The sequence below is a fragment of the Aulonocara stuartgranti genome (genome assembly GCF_965226115.1).
Source record: "Aulonocara stuartgranti genome assembly, chromosome: 5".
NCBI classification, from domain to species: domain Eukaryota; kingdom Metazoa; phylum Chordata; class Actinopteri; order Cichliformes; family Cichlidae; genus Aulonocara; species Aulonocara stuartgranti.
This window is the reverse complement of record NC_138943.1, coordinates 22,562,446-22,578,176: the sequence shown is the minus strand read 5'-3', so window position 1 is coordinate 22,578,176 and position 15,731 is coordinate 22,562,446. Positions and strand designations below refer to the sequence as shown.

The window sequence follows — 15,731 nt, the reverse complement described above, 5'->3', positions numbered from 1 at the left end:
GAACACACCCACTGAAGACTAAGCCAAACGCGCCTACAGCAGTTACATAATGTTTATTTCCGGATGTTTACTTGGCAGATGGCATGTTGAAATCCTTGAACAGATTTTGTTTTCTGGCTTAAAACACAAAAAACCAAAACCAATTTTAAAAAATAAAACCTTTATTTTTTTGAATACATCAAGCTACTATAACTCAGCGCATAAACCAATGTACTCCGAAAAATGTCCAGCCCATTTAAAAAAAAAAAAAAAAAAAAAAAAAAAAGGGCAAGTCCTACAGAATGAACTGAAACTTTTGTTGCCTCAAAATGAGGTGGTTTACAGCATTTTTTACAATGAAATTAAATCCCATTAAGGCACTAGGAGTTTGGTTTGATAACTCCTTATAGTCTAAAACACAAGCAGTGTCAGTCAGCTGCACACTTTAAAAAAATAAAATAAAATAAATAAAAATCCAGTATAAACTACTGATTACTAGAGTGTACAGCCTGTCTTGTAAATTCCCTGTTAACATCTGAATTCTATCTTAAATTACTCATCTCTTTTAACCATATTTAAGAAAATCTAAGAACAAGTTGAAAAATCCATCCCAATACCCTTCTGTCATTTGTAACTGAAAGATATTCATTGTCAAGCCACAAGCTGCATTACAGATCAGAACCTAACCGCTAATAAAAATTAGTCTACACACCAATTCATCAACATTACAAACACTGAATAACATGTAGTCAACGCTAACAACAAAATACACTACCATGTGGACAAACAAAAACTGAATTTGCAAACACAAAACATACATGTTAAAAATCATTAAAAATGGTTTGAGATCCACAGCTACATTCAGCACGTGTGATTCAAGCAATAAAAATGCTACTTTTGAAATCAAGCAGTGAAAACATTCAACATTGAGGGGAAAATTTCTGCTCCCTGTCCCTCAGGCCATTCATAATATTTTAGTAGTAAAGAGGGTTCACTGACGAAGACTTGAGTCAGCATGACTGTTCCACTTCAACAATCTGAAACTATGAAGGAACCACAAACACCAAATTACTACAATGACCTAGTTAACTGGATTATTTACCTAATCCCAGTGTACACTGGTTTTGTGAAATAGAAACCAAAGTTAGCTAAAAAAAACAAAACAAAACAAACCCTTTTTACTTGTACTTTACAAAGCAGATGCCAACATCACCAAGATCTGGTCAAACACTTTCCTGCCTACATCCACCAACCATTAGCACTGATAGAATAATTAGATATTTATAATTTATGAAAAAGAAAAAGGTTTGTAAAGTCTAGTAAAAATGACATAAGCAGATCTGCTCCACTTATTCCAATGTTAGCGGTATTGATCCAATATTTGTGCCACAAAGGAAAATTATTGCAAAACACAAAACCCAACAAGTATTATAAGTTCAAGACAAGATTCACTAGTCGTAGAACAAGTGTCTACAAACATTTCTACAAATATTGCTACTCTTACCTTTCAAAAGTTCAACCCACTCTGAAGCTGAACATGTCAAGTCCATGGATAACTGACAATAGATACTAGTTTTTCAGATTACTTGTTAATCACATGTTTAAAAAGAGACACAAGGTCTCATATTTTCTAAACCACAGATGTAGATGCCACAAATTCAACAAATGTACAGGGACATCCTCATATCATATCATGACACTACTTTCAGCAAAGTATGCTTCATCACCGCGAACCCTGCGATTCCATCCATGACGACATTTTTCCGAAAAGGAAAATCTATTTATAATTTTTCAAATAATTTCAGGCCTGCAGTAATCTAAAGAGATGTGACAAACTCATGAAATGAAATATAGGCATCTGTCTTTATATATTACATATGTACATATATTCTTTTCTGTTTTCAGTTCATTTTCCCCCACCCTTTGGTTACTTTGGTGAACTTGGAGGGATATTCTGTTCTTTGCCACTGCGTCTGGCTGCCCGCTGTGGTGAAAATCGTTTCCCAGTGTTCAGGCCCTTCTGATGTTCCCGAATCTTCTGCCCTGGCTCTCGGACTCTGGCTTGGCCACTTCCCCCTCTGAAGGAGCGCAGTGGTTGCCGAGGAGGCCGTTTATCTCCACGTTTCTCTGCAGTTTGTCGGCCATTGGGACGAGGCTCCTCCACCCTGTTTACCTTGAGCTCTTGCAGGGGTTGGCTGTCTGAAGAGGTGGGAGTGGAGGGAGAGGGCAATTGTGCTGGCAGCGGTTCTTTGGCCAGCTTCTGGCACACCTCTGCATAACTGAGCTTTTTTAGACCCTGGTGAAAGAACAGGGAACCACAGTTTAAATAAAAAAAAACAAAAAAAACAACAACAACAACAACAACAACAACAACAACAACAACAAGATGACAAAACACGCTGAGTTTGGAGAGTTGTAAGCTGATGTTACAAGACAATATAATGTGATAAGCAGCACAAAATAAGTCCTTACCGGTTCTGATGTTGGAGATGTGGGAAGCGATGAAGATGTTTCGGTAGAAAGAGCCTGGCTGCAGGTGGAGGGAGCATGTTCTGAAGGTGATTGTGTGTGAGTTTGTGCGGATGAGGAGACATTTTCCTTTGTTACAGGAGCTTCAGTTTTATCCTCTTCCTTTACGACAAGAGAATCACTAAACGTATACAAAAAAAAAAAAAGTAAGGAATAAGTGAATTGTTGAAGACTCAATACCTTTGTTATTCACTGATATATTAGCCTGAAGCAAAGGTTACCTTGAGACTGGTGGAGTGGTTGTTTGTGTGGACACAACAGCAGGTTTAGGTGGAATTACAGGATCAGGTTTGTTTACAGGACCTTCTGCGATGTTTGTGGGAACATCTTTGCCGACAGACTGTAATGACAATTAAAATTTGTGCATTTATATTTTACCTCATTTTGTAAAGAGTCTTAAGGATAGAAAGCACCAGGAGAGGCAACATATTCACCTTGTTTGTCACCTTCAGGCCACGCACAATATCAGAAAGGCGCATCTCAGGGACACTTTCCTCCTGCATACTGACCACAGATCCTGGCAGAGGTGGAAAATTGGAGGCTGCCAGGTCAAACTTTGGATGCGATGCCTTGGCCTCCGGTACAGGGACGGGCTTCTACATTGAATGAAGAAATAAAATTCAATATATTAAAAAGCAGCACACCAAGACACTGTAGGACACAGTCCAGGCAGTCAACTTCTTAAATGAAGAGCACGAAAAGAGGAAACCGACTGACCGTTGCCTGCTCATCTTCCCTTTTTCTCCTTGTGCTTCTATTGGGGCCTCTTCTATAAAAACAAACAAACATACCATTAGACTGCCACATCAGATTGGAAACCGTTTTAGTGTTAACAGGGGTAAGTGTAGGATAACACCAACTCACCTGCCCCGTCCAGACCCGCTCACATCTTTAAGGTTGAAGGAGGCCAGAGAGATCAGCTGTTGTGTTTGCAGGACCTGTGGACCAGACACACCATCCAACCGGTTCCTTGGAGCAAAAGAAGAGTGCACATCTCCAGGCCTGGGATGACCTCTTAAATGATTTCTAGGTGCACACAAAAAAATTACAAGTTTTACTACAGAAATCAAGCGCTACCACACAAGCATAGTTTGACAGGATTGTACACTTTTTTTTTTTTAATAAAACGAGTGAACACAAGACCAATGCAAGAAAGCTCATCTTTATTGGTTCGCAAATGACAATAACAGAGGAAACTGACAGTACTCTTTTTTTTCTCCTTTTTTTTTTTAAAGAACAAAGTTTCAGTCCTGAAGCAAAATAATGGACTCCGGAAGGACTGGTACCAAACTGCGTTCCATTTAAGTTAATGCTAGCATTACCATCCGCAGAAAGTATTTTACCAAGTTCAAAGTCCTTAATTACCTAAATTAAAGCTTACAACAAACACTGCCAGCACCTGATGGTCGGTGCTGTGCTTTTGGAAACCGAATTTCCCAGAGGAGCCCACCCGAGGGATTAATAAAGTTTTATCTTATCTTATCTGATGGTAACTTCAAGTCTGCACTGATCTAATAAACTAAAAGTTTGTATCATAACTGTACATACCGGTTCCTGGTCATAGCAGCATGTGTGTTGACGGAGCTTGAGTTAGCTTTGTAGTTCCCGGAACTGCTGTAACCATTCATATATCCACTGTTGGGGAAAGGTGCCTGCATATCACCAAACAGGAAAAATCATTACAAATGTAACTAAAAAAAAAAAAACAAAAACAAAAAAAAACCCTCTGATACTTCTAATATTAACTTTGAGTTTACAGAGGTTATAAATATTAGCTACAATGGAGACTGCCATTAATTTGAACAGCATTAAAAACATTAAAATAAATAACATAGCAGCTTTATGGGACATTCTGAATAGTATATTAAGGTTCTCACCAGCGGTGTTTCGAAATAAGGCATGTTTGATGGCTGAGGATTCCAGGAGGGAGACACAATAGGATAAACAGGGTATTGCTGCTGAGGGCTGTACATCGACTGCATGTACACTGGAGCACTTGAGTCATATGGGGCCTGCAGTGGAGCATGTTGACTGTACACACCTGAATCCTGGATGCTACAGAAGCCATTCTTGCCAAAGAATGTATTAATGGCCTTAATGCGGGCCTGCAGGGAAAATGAGTGAATCAATATCAATATAACATTTCCACAGGACCCATATAGCTCTACTGTCCTTAGTCCCCTCAGATCTCATAATCTCACGGTCATTAGGCCATAAAAACTGCACCGACTAGGAGGAAAGAAAGGTGTTGAGGGGGAGGAGGGGGAGGAGTATAAAAGAAAAATAAGGGAGAGAGGAACAGCATAGAAACAGACAGATTTTAAGAAAGCCAGTGAAAGGTTCCACCCAGCCAGCCACAGTCCATATGGGTCCTTCCAAGCGCGATACTGATCATCACTGGGGCTTAAACAGGACCATCAACAAATCAGTGTTATTTGCTCCATCAGATAAAAGAGCAGGGCACACGATGTCATAACAAAGTCCAGCAAAAATATCACTGATAGAAAAACTTTTTTTAAAAGCCCTATAATAATAATAAAAAAAAAAAAAAAACCCATTCTTGCTTATCAAGTGAAAAACAAAGCGTAGCAAGCTCCATACATCTATAACAAGCACTGACTGACTCACCATGATTGGTTTCCCTTGGAACATTTTAACTTCCTCTCTTAGGTATCTGTAAGCCTGAGGGCAAGAAAAGAAAACAGTAAAGAAAATGTGGTAGAAATGCTCTTTCCTTTAATGCAGAACCTTAGTGAAACATGAAAAGATCAGAAAGTACTGCACCTGCTTGGTAGTGAGATTTAGCAATTTTAAGTTAAATATGCCAGGTAATAATAGAATATTTAACTGGTTGTGTAAACCTAAAATTGTACAACCAGTTTAAAAATAAGTAAAAGTAGCTTGTGGTAATTCATAAGGGGACGTACCTGTAGTGCATCCATGTCTGACTGAAAAGTTATGTACCAGTTGCTGTTGTGCGCAAACTCAACACTTAACAGTTTCGGGCAGTGTTCACTCTTAAAAAGAGCCTCTACTTCCTGTGAGAGGAACACAACATGAAACATTTTGACCTAAAACAGACCATTCCATCACTCTCCACAAGTCAGCATGCAAAGTCTGACCGAAAAGAAAAAGAGCTATCACTCAGCTACAGCATACACACTACCACACAATATTTTAATCATCTAAAGCTGACTTGACAATAGTTATCACAATTTATGCAAGCACAATCAGTTTCCAGCCCTCGTTTGTAGATTTTACTATTCAGTCAGACAGTATGGGGTTACAGAGCAATATTTTATTAGCATGTAGGAGTCGTCTTTACCTCAACTGGGGTTGTCTCCGGCACTTCTCTTAGAATAATGATGCAGCGACTGTGGTTTGGTCGAACCTTCTTCCCAGTTTCATCAACTTGCACCATGGGGGAGGCTTATTAAAAAAAAAAAAATTTTTTTTTAATTATTTTCCTAAATCTTCACAGTGCAGCTGAAGACAACTGACATATCCCATTTATGTAATAGCTATGAAAGACCTTTGCTCCACTGTAGCCAGTTTAAAGTTGGTAGACACTGTGAATAATCTTATTTATGTGGTAAATTAACCACACACTAAGAGTAAAACAAAAGGAATGTAATGAATTCTTTCAAGTATGTAATGCATTACTTTTTAAAAAGTAACAATGGGCACTTTAAGTAGTAAACTAGGTAATTGCATTTACCTAATAAATAAAAAGTCTTACATTAAATCTTCTATATTTGATCAAGCTGGAGCAGGTAGCAGTTTAAGAACTATTAGAGTTCAAAACTTTTTAAAGTATCAGCCTGTCTATGTGAAACAACGACAAACAGAAGCACTTGTACCTCGCAGTACATCCAGAATGAGGTCCATGTCAGTGGTAAGAGCTTTAATGTTCTCCATACAAGCAAGTGTCCAAATGGGAACAAACTGATCACCATCCATCTGGGATATCAAGTAGAGGTCCTTTGAAAGATTCTCTCTGCAATACCCAAAACATTGGTCTCTCTGAGTTACAGCTTTTTCTTTGCAGTAATAGTAAAACACAAACATCAACCTTTTAACAACCAAAATGATGATGGTGGTTGGTGGTGGGGTTGATGTTAAATCATTTACATTAGTGTAGGAAAGCCATTTATTAAGCACTTTTGTGTTAGACATTGTCCAATTTAACATGTCACTATAAAATAATTTAAATTAAAATAAGTTTTGTTCAATAAGCACAGAGTTCGCAAATACTAAAGACATTTCAGAACATTAAATCACTATCGGCCTGAATTATTGTTTGTGCAGCTGAATCAAGATGAAAACCGCAGTTAAGCCAAATTAGAAACTTCAGACACCAATGACTCAATATAAGAATATACTCCAATTAAAAGTTAAATGGCTTCTTACAGTTATGAAACAAAGTAAATTCAGTAATTACTGCTGTCCCATTAAGGCAACAAAACATTATACACAACTCACCTAGAAAAGAAGAACTCGAGACGTTCCTTTAAAGACTGTCTCAAACTCTCTTCGGACATCGCCTGCACCTCAGATGAATTATCTATGGCGGATTCGCACTGTGGGTCAAAGCCTAAATACCCCTGGTCAGACGGACTGATGTCATTCACAGGGGTATACTCAGCAATGCTGTCCACGTTTTCACTGTAGTATCCTTTACCTCCTGAAGAGGGAACATCTGAGTAATCTAAGAGAAAACAGTAGCCAAGTGATAAGTGTCACATTCAATAAAGTAGTACACAACAGGACTGAGTGCACCTTTGTGCAGTCTCACTAAAAATGTTTCATTATTTCAAATATTACAAGTGCAAGGTTTCATCCTATGGAGATATATCTTTTGAGGACTACACTGAAACTATAACGGGCTATAAACTATAACCCTGCGGGCCCTTAACATCAGAATGAGAGCTAAGCAAACTCTAATCCAAGAGATTTCCAATTAGTTCAACTACATGCATGTAAAATGACATGTGAATACGTGAACTCCAAATTGTGGATCAACTGCCAGTGAAATTCAAACATCTGATTATAAGACTTTAGCAGAAAAGGCTACAGAAAAATGGGTGATGACAATCGGTACAGTAATCAATATGTATAAATGGGTCAAAGCATCAGTGACACAATATCTGTCTTCTTAAAATGACAGAGTGTACCACTTGCACAATCTAAGTGATGAAATTAGATGGGCCAGTGTTTCAGACTTGCCAAAGGGCTTATTAAAGGAAATGACTGTTTGTCTGCTTGAGAAGTGTCAAGGACAATACAGAACTCAACCTTCATGGGTCTTCCAGGGGGGTGGGGAATAAAAACAAAGCAAAACTTCATTGGCCTTCAACACAAAACTGCAAGACCAAACTTTGCTACACAATATGAACCTGATAAATACAGGAGCACACTAACAAACCCCCCCCAATCTCATTCATGAAAACCAACCAACTTTTGTTGCACTCCGGTCCTACTGTTTGGTCAGCAATTTTCAGTTTAGTGAACCTGAACACTTAATTCATTCAATCCTCACTGTGCAACATTTATGTCATAACTGTTGATACTATAATACACAAAACAAGGTTTGTCATGTTTGCATTTACTGCACACTCCCATGGACAAGAGAAGCAACCTCAACCATTTCCTCATACCATGTCTATAATTTTACTATACATGTCTATACTTGCCACACAGCAACTCCCTATTTTTTTATTTAAAAAAAACACTGTACAAGTGAGAACGTTTGGTTTTAGTGTAGTACCATATAAGAGGAACTAACTTTTTCTTCCCTGCAAACATACCTTCGGTCATTTCAGCAGGAGGAGGGCAGGTATTGAGCCATGGAGCATTGTCCATCTCCTCGGGACTCTCACTCTGTTGGGCAGGAATCTCCTGCCACACTTTGGCATTGGGGTTCAGGCCCGCTCCCTTTGTGGTAACCTGCATGATCATTAAAAGAGACAGAATAAATAGCTTTTTCCTTCAAACATTACACATAATTGCATACAGTTGGTAGGTTACTAATTTCTGAGAAACATTCATCAATCATAAGAAAGTGGTATTCAAATATGTCACTCAAAGTGGAGTGAAAGTAAGACTGGACGAATTGTAGCAAGAGTAAATGTAATTTTTAAAAATGAGAGATTGTGTACAGCCTTGTATAGTGTAAAAACATGTATATTACTGAATAAAGAGATTACTTTAGTGTTGTACTTACTGCACTGTGGTCTTAATTGATATTTTTGATTTGATATTTTTTTAATATATGTACTGGAGTTTAAAAAAAACAAAACAAATTGAATGAGTCATAATAATAATAATAATAATGATAATAATAATAGATTGGATTTATACAGCGCTTTTCAAGGAACCCAAAGCGCTTTACAATGCCACTATTCATTCACTCTCGCATTCACACACTGGTGGGTGGAGGCAAGCTACAGTTGTAGCCACAGCTGCCCTGGGGCAGACTGACAGAAGCGAGGCTGCCATATCGCGCCATCGGCCCCTCTGGCCATCACCAGTAGGCGGTAGGGTAAAGTGTCTTGCCCAAGGACACAACGACCAGGACAGAGAGCCCGGGGAACGAATCGGCGACCTTCCGGTTACAGATGCGCTTTCCCACCCCCTAAATGATGAGTCTCAAGTGTCAAAAAACATTTGTGTGCCATATGTCAAGTCAATCAACAAGACAGGTCAGTCAAGATCCTAAATAGACATTCAAAGCTAATTTAGCATTATACATCAGAGCCAATCCAATGGATGAACTCTGTTCATTAGCGATCCTTTAATCCAGCTTTGCAAATGTGTCGACTCTTCACACACATTCACCGGAGCCCTGAAGTAGTACTACTAAAGCATTGACAAGCATACGCACGTAAGCCCCAGCTGAATTTTCATTGGCTTGCTTATCACCATTGTTCCGCCTCTCAGTCGCTCACATACACCCGTACATGGCGCAGACCCGCCTCAAGGCAGCATGACTTGAATAAGGCAGTTTGACCTGTCATCCATTGTAAAATCTCGAGTGTGCAATATTTAGAGTAGCTACACAGTACTAGAATCTTATTTTCAATCCAATCTGCTTTCCAACACTGTATTACAAAAGCAGCAGGTCTGGGTTTACAGTGAAATACTAGAAGTACTTTGAGGGTCGAGAAGAGCACATGGCACCGACATGCCTGAGCGCTTTCAAACACGAAGTGATATTCACTGTGTTCATTTAAAGTTCGCTTAAATAAGTCTCCCTCTGGTTAAAATGGCTGTCATCGATCATCATTACCCCTGCTGTACGTGTTCTTATATTTTCACAATGAACGTCGCATAGTGCTATGACCTTTATCACGGGCTATTCAGCTACAGTGGTGCTAACGTTTAACACAAATCACGTGCCATATTTACTACACGTGTAATCCAACTTTAAAACGCACACCGAGTGTTACTCGTAAAGCAGCAACACCAAGTCAATGAGTTCGTAAATACGTGTTTGCCGAATAGGGTCTTTGGTTGGTGTCCTACCGTAACGTTGCCATATGTAACAAGTGACACCACCATGTTTCGCTAACTCGCTCTCGTCTTACCCGCACACGACACCGGCTACACTTCGTACTGCTAAACTAAGCTAATGTGTTTGACATGTTAAAATAATGCAAGAGAAGTGCTTGTGGTGAATGAGAAACGTAAAGACAAAGTGTAGTGTAATCAAAGAAAAAGCACACAAGTATCTGAGAAACTTCACACAGCACGCGTGTGTGAAACGAGAGAAAGGAAGCAAACAGGTTGCTGCTCGTTAGCTAGCAACAAGGCCTCGTCAAAACTCACCATGCTGATTTGATCTTCTCCGTAGGTCCTCGTCAGTCGCGGGGAACCGATAGTTCAATTGTCGTCCGAAGTTTGCTATTAAATATCGTAAGTCGAAGTTGCTGATCTTGGTGTCTACGTTTAATTAAGGTCTCTTCCAACAACTGCGGCAGTACGGTTAAACGACAGCTCGCGCTCCAGTTCCAAAGGCACGTCCGCGCGCACGACAACTTTGAGATCTGTTATCTTTAAGACACCGAAAACTTTTTTCGCTATATTTTTTAACAAGCACTATCCATTGTACTCATGAATTTCTTCCATTCAGATCCTCATCCCGCAGATAAACTTCGCTACTCTCCTCCAGCATGTGACAGTTACGTCCTCTATCTTCAACCGACCGTCCCGACAGGCTGCACTCCGCCTCCACGGCAACAGCAACGCAGCATAGCAACCATCTGTGACCTCAGGAAACGGAGTACTGCCAAACAGCCTTGAATTAGCTTTGGAAAGAGCCAGTCCAATAAGTTCGTGTTGTCGCAGTAGGAAAAGTAAAAGCAAGGAGAGTTTTTAAAATGTGAACTGTGACAGCATGCAGTTCGGACAAAACTGGGTTACCGGGCGAAGTTCACCTAAACAGTAATTAGTGGGTGGAACTTGACACGGTGCTGCTCCAGCACGACAATACTGATGAAATCATGTCGATTGAATCAACGCAGCTCTCATAAAACCCGCACACGTGATTTCACTTTTGGCTGATTAAATCTGCAAATTAAATCAGAACTGTGGAGGACTGACAAAATTAGATCATTAAAAAAACTGCTATTAATTACAAAGTGAAATAATTTATCAGTATAAATAAGTTAACGATTCATTTAATTTGACATTTAATAAGCTAGTTCCAATTTTATTTAATGGTGTCACATTACTTTTTTTTTTTTTTTTTTAAGGGCAATTGTGGCCTTCTACAGTGACCTTGCAATTTAAGTATGGCCCTGCCCACCTTCAGCCTGAAGGGGTCAAAGTCTCATGATCCTAAGCACATGGCCGTCGGGAGAAGCTGTAGTTTACTCTGAAACAGTCAAAATGTCCTGTAGAGGTCACTGTTTTTGAGATTTACCTCAGTCAAACTTATTACAGGGAGTTCGTTTACCACAGTCTTTCAAAAGCAACACAATTTGCACAACACTATGTGATTAGTGGATTACTGATTACCCAGCCTGTGCAATAAATCAAAATCCCTGCTAACACCTGAAACACTGCAACACAGAAACAATGATCACTGTCTGCCTTTTAAAGCCCTGCAAGCTTCATTCTAACCCAACCCCTTCTAAACCCCAGCTAAACAAGTCAGAAAGGATGGCGCAGCCCCTGTGAATTTAATTAACCAGAATAAATAAAAACATGGGAGTGGGAGTGCAGCGTCTTGTAAGTAGTACCAAAGTAGAGTCTAGTAGTGCATTTTTACAATCTTCAGTCTTACAAACAAAACAGCTGTCCTTATTGACTTTCACTGATAAACACAATAACACAAACACTTCAATGTTCATTGAATCCACAGTGACCTCTTTAATAATCAAACATGCTGGACACCCAATTTAATTTAAAATTGACCAAGCGCATATGGCTGCTTTACAATAACAACAGGCTACTTGTAATATATTTGAAACAAGGTTTGTGCTCGTCAGATTGAAGCATGTTTTCTCAACACAAACTAAAAAAATCCTCCTGCTCATAAGGAGTTCAAACAGCTGTTCTTATTATGCCTTGGTGGTCCCCATTTGCGAGGCTTGTTGGCTCTGTTGTAACTGCTGGATCTTCATGTTCATTACTTCAATTACAGCTGCAAAAAAGAAGACAAGTATAATATAAATTCAACGCTGCTATTGATTAACATTAACATTTTCCGATATGCACTCATACCCATCTTTTGTAATGGCATGGACACTGGAAATTACCGTTATTCTTTAATGTTAAAGACTCAACACATGGCTTCATAAAAAAAAAAAAACTAAAAAAAAAAAAAAACAGTCATGGTTCATAAGTCCACTGATCAAACATTTGCTGTCCCAGAAAAAACATTTAGTTTCTTTATATATTGCTAGTTTAATCAATAAGAATATACATAAAATCCTTGCTAGATTAATAATTTATATTATCCAAATCCCAAAGAATAGTCACTAAAGTGACATTTGGCCCCTCCTTAGACTAACCCCTGCGTAGTGCAGGAATTCCATTGCAATACAGACACTAGGGGGGCAGGAAATGTGCCAAATTTAAAGACTGAGCAGTTCATAAGCATACAAATGACTTTCAGTTGAGCTGTTTCTTAATTTAGCATGCTGTTCCTGTTGGATGGGAGAGGCTGAAAACATTGCTTTTCTTCACATTTGAACTATTCACTCAGGTGATTTGATGAACGACTTTTATTGTATTTTAGCTCTATTACCCTTCATAGCTTACTCAGAATAACCCTTGAAGCTCTTTTCTGAGTGGTTTCTGTCATATTTAATTCCTGACTATTAGAACAAAATGAGTGTGTTTGAATCAAAAGTTAGTGAGGGGGTTTCTGCCCCTAGTTACCCCTGGATAAACCTGAATACTGTTCTAATGGTTGTTGAACCACATCTTCATTGATAAATGCCAAGGTGTAAAGTCGTTACTAACCCAACAACACTAACATGCTGTTTTATATAACTTACACATGGGTTAAATCACCCAGCATTAGTGTACTAGGTTGAGGGTACAGGCGAGGTCATCAAATGTCATCTTCATAGGTTAATTCATCAAAATTCATATTAGCTAGCTATGCTGAAAGCTACTTAAGTATTTAGTTTACTACTCTTTAGTGTATAAAACAAAAACTGTACTGTAAAAAAGCCAAGGCTAAACGAACTAAAAAACAAAACAAAAACAAAAAAACAGAGTGAGGACAAGTACGATGCCTGGCACAGACACAGTGAAGATGTGGGGGAGTTATGTTGCATTGCAAACTTATTATCCAACGTGGTTCATCACATGAGTGGACATGGATTTTCAGCTGATATCATCTTCACCTTGTAAGTCTGTGTTTTTGTCAATGATGATAAAATGTGTTTATGAAGACACCTTCTGTACGGGAAACAACTGCAAAGGCACTATGAGTAATTTGGTTGTTATTTGGCACAATCTGTCACCACAACTGTATCACAACTCTGCAAGATACACACATGAAGCTTTGCCGATGAGATCAAAAGGTAAAGGTAAAGTTTCAAGACTGAGGTTCAATCCATTCAAAAAGAGTCGACATTAATGTGGTGAAAATAATCATAATTGCTGTCGTCTAATTTTTAGGATAATTTCATTTTAATTGAAGAAAAAAATAAAAAGTCCAGAAACATGCATGTCATTGAATAAAATAAGTATTTCATCCCCCTCCAACCCAGCCAGAATTCTGACTCATACAGTGCTTAAAACCAGTATAATGTCACATTGTATGATGGTGCACCGAGATAAGGAAATTACCTTGTTTCATGGCATGTTTTTCCTGTAGGGCCGGCTGAATTTTCTCTATCTGCTTTGTGAGGAAGTCTATTTTGCGCTTAAAGAATGCCTTTGAGTCTTCCACGTTCTGCAGAGACATAAAGGAGAAATCTCAACACAACTCAAACACATTTAAACATTTTGTTTCATTATAATCCATTCATGGCTTTTCAAATTGCAAATTTTTTTTTTTTTTTTTTACCTTTTCAACATAGTATCCTGTCCCCACATCCACTAAAACGTGTTCCACATCATTTAATGTCCCAGGGACATACATCTGAGTAACAGGAATGTCAAGGACAAACATGCATAGCTCAAGATAACCATGACGTAATTTAAAGCACATCATACAACACAGCAAAACACTTACTGTCCAGTGCAAACAAAAGGATACAGAACTGGTAAGAGGCACAAGGAGTTCTTTTCCTATATGAGAGAGGAGAAAGGAGGAGGTAATAATAAATCAAATTAAGCCACAGATTTCCAGCAAACATTACTGAAAAAGCAGAATTCTGTTTTTGGCCAGAAATGGTCGTGGGGGGTGTCATAAGAACTAATAAGGTTGTAACAAGTGTCGTTTTTAATGTGATGACTGGTTATATCATTACAGTGCATATGAGCTCAGATCAGCGCCTCAGCCCTTCTGTGTTTTGCTCTTGCTTTTTTTTTGTTGAAACTGCGAAAGGGGTAATAGCCACAAAATTTAGTCATGTACACTATAATCCAGGATGTGTAGTTGATTTTTCATAGAGGACGTCCGATGAATGTCTTAGACCTTAGTTATTAAGAGTGGTTATTTGAGTTGCTGTTGTTCTTCCATCAACTCAAAGCAGTCTGACCTTTCTACTCTGACATCAACATGGCATTCATTCAACACTTGTGCTGACTTTCAAACCTCTCTAGGCTGTCTTCAACCTGCTCCTCACTCTCACTACATAACATTTATCAGTTAACTGGTTGGTTAAAAGGGGAAGTAAATAAACAGGGTAGTAGCTGCTACTTGCATTTCATTTGAATACCGGTGCATCTAATATATAATAATACGAGTTATTGCCGATATAGTCAGTTTCACGCCTCTTGAGTCTTGAGATAAACATGTTTTTCAATCTACCAGAGGTAGGCTGTCAGAAGTTAAAATTATTACTCACCTTTATTGTTTTTGTTTAGGACATTCAAGCTATCTTTTGCCTCAACATACTTGGTCTGGACAACTTTGAGCTGACCTATCGAAGACGTCAAGAACTCAACTTCCTGCAAAAAGACACAACGCGTAGAAAGCAAGTGGCACACGGTTACCAACCAATGGTTTTATGCTTGACTTGATAAGGTGTGCCGACAGCATCAACAACAATGGGTTTGCACTGTTAGCATCAGTGGTGCTAGCCGGCTGAATACCCGGGCCCGTTCTCAGCACGCTTAAAGCTCTGATTAGACTCCTTTATAAGGACACATTCCTCACACACACACGGATAAACTAGGCACACTACCTGGTCTAGCTGGGTTTTCAGTCCCTCTAATTGAGGCAGGGAGAGGTCTGTCAGATTCACCGCCATGTTGGAAGCGTGATGCTAAGAGACCTTTAGTGATGCTGTTTCCGGGTTATGGAGCTGGACCGTCACTAGTCTGAAACATCGCCCCACTGCGGAGAAGTGAGGAAGTGAACCAGCTCCTTATGCCTCTTCAAGGAGAAGTATGTGAGGCTGACAGATGGGTTCAAGTTTGAGCTGGGATAACACTGGGGATCTGAACTGAGCCCCTTCTTGTTTAAAATGGTGATCACTGACAGATGAGGTCAGGGAGGAGTTTCTGTGGACTTTGATGTTTGCAGATGGCACCGATCTGTAGTGAGAGCAGGAAGAAAGGAAAAGAGCCTGAAGAAGTGAGGATATACTCAGGAG

General features: G+C 39.1%; 2 protein-coding genes across 3 annotated transcripts; both read right to left on the bottom strand.

Annotated features, from left to right (window-relative positions):
• Window positions 1–131: 131 nt before the first annotated feature.
• larp4ab (La ribonucleoprotein 4Ab) lies at window positions 132–11,032 on the bottom strand (the record flags this gene model as incomplete). Of its 2 annotated transcripts, XM_082533361.1 has the most annotated exons (15): window positions 132–2,275; window positions 2,452–2,629; window positions 2,730–2,848; window positions 2,943–3,104; window positions 3,226–3,277; window positions 3,373–3,534; window positions 4,057–4,160; window positions 4,386–4,613; window positions 5,137–5,190; window positions 5,436–5,546; window positions 5,834–5,937; window positions 6,369–6,505; window positions 6,991–7,216; window positions 8,316–8,454; window positions 10,336–11,032. In XM_082533361.1, 15 exons carry the CDS (start codon window positions 10,336–10,338, stop codon window positions 1,907–1,909), a joined length of 2,148 nt encoding a protein of 715 aa, XP_082389487.1. In that variant the 3' UTR covers window positions 132–1,906. The 2 variants fall into 2 exon arrangements, with proteins under 2 accessions (XP_082389487.1, XP_082389486.1); XM_082533360.1 differs by lacking the exon at window positions 10,336–11,032 and having other exon boundaries at window positions 8,316–8,460.
• Window positions 11,033–11,856: 824 nt separating this feature from the next.
• On the bottom strand, window positions 11,857–15,438 carry pfdn5 (prefoldin 5). Its single transcript, XM_082533220.1, has 6 exons — window positions 15,321–15,438; window positions 14,982–15,084; window positions 14,228–14,259; window positions 14,036–14,110; window positions 13,816–13,921; window positions 11,857–12,154 (listed from the first exon to the last, which is right to left on the bottom strand). The coding sequence occupies exons 1-6, from the start codon at window positions 15,384–15,386 to the stop codon at window positions 12,072–12,074; spliced, it is 465 nt and encodes a 154-aa protein (XP_082389346.1). The 5' UTR covers window positions 15,387–15,438; the 3' UTR covers window positions 11,857–12,071.
• Window positions 15,439–15,731: the final 293 nt, after the last annotated feature.